This window comes from Trichosurus vulpecula, chromosome 6 (assembly GCF_011100635.1).
Source record: "Trichosurus vulpecula isolate mTriVul1 chromosome 6, mTriVul1.pri, whole genome shotgun sequence".
In the NCBI taxonomy this organism is placed as follows: Eukaryota; Metazoa; Chordata; class Mammalia; order Diprotodontia; family Phalangeridae; genus Trichosurus; species Trichosurus vulpecula.
Window position 1 is genome coordinate 262,406,601 of NC_050578.1, and position 3,777 is coordinate 262,410,377.

The window sequence follows — 3,777 nt, forward strand, 5'->3', positions numbered from 1 at the left end:
AGAATTGTTTTAACTTGCATTTCTCTATTCAATAGTGAGTTAAAATATTTTTTTCCATATGGCTATAAATAACTAATTATTTCATATGAAAACTGATTTTATCTTTTGACCATTTATCAATTGGCGATTGGCTCTTATTTTTATAAATTTTTATAAATTTTATAAATTTGAAAGAGTTCTCTATATGTTAGAGAAATGAGGGCTTTATCAAAGAAATTTGCTTCATTTTTTTCATAATTAGCTTTGCTAACTGTATTTCTCTCCATGTTATTCCCTTTATCCATATTTATTTTATTCTGTCTTCCCTTTCAACCTGTCCTTACTCAAAAGTGTTTGGTTTCAGACTGCCCCTTCCCCCAATCTGCCCTCCCTTCCATCACAAACTCCCCCCACCTTATCCCTTTCCCCTTCTATTTTCTTGCATGGTGAGATAGATTTCTATACCCCATTGTGCATATTGTTTCCCCAGTTACATTTAAAAACAATTCTTAACATTTGTTTTTAAAACTTTGAGTTCCAAATTCTCTCCTTTCCTCCCCCCCATTAAGAAGGCAAACAATTTGTTATAGGTTATACATGTGTAGTCATGCAAAGCACTTCAATAATAGCCATGTTGTGAAAAACTAACTATTTTTCCCTCCATACTATCCCACCCCCCATTTATTCTATTCCCTCCTTTGACCCTGTCCCTCCTCAAAAGTGTTTGCTTCTGATTACCCCCTCCCCCAATCTGTCCTGCCTTCTCTAACACCTTCTTTTCTGGTCCCCTTCCCCCTTTCTTTCCTGTAGGGTAAGACAGATTTCTATACCTGATTGTGTGTGTATGTTATTCCCTCTTTAAGCCAATTCTGATGAGAGTAAGATTCACTCATTCCTTCTCACCTCCCCCTCTTCCCCTCCACTGTAAAAGCTTTTTCCTTGCCTCTTTCATGTGAGATAATTTACTCCATTCTACCTCTCCCTTTCTCTTCCTCCCAGGACATTTCTCTCTCAGCTCTCAATTTTATTTTTTAGATATCATCCCTTCATATTCAACTCACATCTGTGTCCTCTATCTATCTATATCTATCTATCCATAGACAGATTTACATACAAACACGCACACATACACACACACACACACATTTCTTCTAAGTACCCTAATAATGAGAAAGGTCTTATGAGTTACAAATATCATCTTTACATGTAGGAATGTAAACAGTTTAACAAGTACCTTATGATTTCTCTTTCCTGTTTACCTTTTTGTGTTTCTCTTGAGTCTTGTATTTGAAAGTCAAATTTTCTATTTAGCTCTGGTATTTTCTCAAGAATGCATGAAATTCCTCTATCTCATTGAATGCCAATTTTTCCCGCTCATGGATTATACACTGTTTTGCTGGGTAAGTGATTTTTGGTTTTAATCCTACCTCTGTAATATCATATTCCAAGCCCTTTGATATTTTAGTGTAGAAGGTGATAAATCTTGTGTTGTCCTTATTGTGGTTCCAAAATTCTTGAATCTTTTTTTTTTTTTTTCCTGGCTGCACAAGCACTCTTTTCAACCCTGAAACTGTGAACAGGGTCCCCTTTCTACTCAAGCTGTGCTAGGGTTCCTCCTTGCACTGGAACTTAAACTTAGTATAACTACCCAGATACAAATACAGGCAAAGCAACAGAATCCTATGGTGCCAGCAAAGGGACCCTTGTAAATCTTTTGACCTGTCACCTGATCCATTTATGTCTGTGGGGTAAAAGTTCTGGAATCCCCCACAAGTGCCTCTGATTCAGTTTCTCCAAGGCCTGCTCATGTTTTGCTGGGGTCCAGTCTATACTGGTGTGGCCAGCACTGGACTGCACTCCTCTCTCACCATGGTGTAACAGACTTGTCTTCCTGACCTTCTAAGTTGTTTTGAGCTGGAAAGCTGTTTCTCTCCATCTTTTTGTGGGTTATGCTGCACTAGAATTTGTTTAGAGTCATTATTTAAAGTTATTTGGAGGGTTTGGGGGAAAGCTAAGGTGAGTCCCTGCCTTTGCTCTGCCATCTTGGCTCTGACTCAATGTCTGTGCCTTTAAAAAATTAATAAAAAGTTTGTTTCAATTATTAAAAAAAGTAATGGTAAATAATAGTACTTAGATTATCCATGGAAAATATGTAGGAAAAAATGAATAAAATTAATCGGGATGAAAAGACATGAAAGGGACATCATTGTCAACAAAGATGGGAGTGGCAATACTGGTAAGATCATGGATGCATCAATGATTTTAATATATCAGAAGAGTGAGGAATATCTTTAATTTTAGGTGAAATATAACAGCTTTTAATGATAGCTCTTTCCCTGTAGATTCAACTAACCAAAGCATATGCATAGCAGTTGTTTAGAAAAGAAATTATTTCTATATGAAAACCTCACCCTCAATGTATTTCTTCTCACATTCTTGTCTCCATAGGAACAGAAGGGGTCCAGAACAATTTTGTCTTTATTCTACATGCTGCCATGTTCTACAGGATTGAGTCCTTGATTCCCTTTCCATGAACCATGGTGATCACTGGCAACAATCAGAGTTCTGTGACCACATTTATGCTCTTAGGATTCACAGATTATCCAGAACTCAAAGTATTCCTTTTCCTGGTGTTCCTGGTCATGTATATCATCACAGTCATAGGAAATCTGGGCATGATCTTAATCATCAGAATCAACCCCAAATTCCATACTCCCATGTATTATTTCCTTAGCCATTTGTCCTTTGTGGATTTCTGTTACTCTTCCATTGTCACACCTAAGCTATTGGAGAATTTGGTTATGGAGGATAAAAGCATCTTTTACTCCAGTTGCATGCTGCAATATTTCTTGTCTTGTACCGCAGTGGTTACAGAGTCTTTTCTACTTGCTGTGATGGCCTATGATCGTTTTGTGGCCATTTGTAATCCCCTTCTCTACACAGTTGCCATGTCTCAGAGACTTTGTGCCTTGCTGGTGGCTGGATCTTATCTCTGGGGCATGTTTGGTCCCTTTGTACTCCTATGCTTTGCCCTACAATTAACCTTCTCTGGCTACAAAGTCATCAACCACTTTTTTTGTGAGTATACTGCTCTCATTTCTGTCTCCTCTTCAGATATCCATATCCCACACTTGCTGCTTTTTGGTTTTGCTACATTCAATGAGGTGAGTACACTCATCATCATCCTTGCCTCTTACACTTTTATTTTTGTCACTGTAATAAAGATGAATTCAGCCAGTGGGAGACGTAAAGCCTTTTCCACTTGTGCCTCCCACCTGACAGCCATCACCATATTCCATGGAACCATCCTTTCCTTGTACTGTGTTCCCAATTCCAAAAACTCAAGGCATACAGTTAAAGTGGCCTCTGTCTTTTATACAGTAGTAAACCCCATGTTGAACCCCCTCATTTACAGCTTGAGGAACAAAGATGTAAAGGAGGCCTTCAGAAAACTGATGTACAGAAATGCCTTTTCTCATTAATCATGCTTATATTATCTATGTGTCATTAGATCATTAGAGATTGGTAGATGAGATATTATCTATACTTACAATCTCATTTTTTTAATAAACTGAGACTCAGAAAGTGGGACATAAAACAATAACAACAAAACTTGCCCAAGGTCACAAAGTTAGATTAGCATACTGATCAATTGAAAGCATTAAATTCCTGATTATTAACTGAGTGGTTTGTCTAGTATACCCCTCTGTTTCTCACTGTATTGCTGTACCTGGTAAATACATCGACTAGTCAATTCAGCAACTGCTCCAGTTCTCTATTCCCTGGAATATAGTACCT

General features: G+C 37.7%; 1 protein-coding gene across 1 annotated transcript; it reads left to right on the forward strand.

The window, feature by feature from the left end:
* Positions 1 to 1,885: 1,885 nt before the first annotated feature.
* On the forward strand, positions 1,886 to 3,461 carry LOC118855027 (olfactory receptor 5D14-like). Its single transcript, XM_036765161.1, has one exon. The coding sequence runs from the start codon at positions 2,517 to 2,519 to the stop codon at positions 3,459 to 3,461; it is 945 nt and encodes a 314-aa protein (XP_036621056.1). The 5' UTR covers positions 1,886 to 2,516.
* Positions 3,462 to 3,777: the final 316 nt, after the last annotated feature.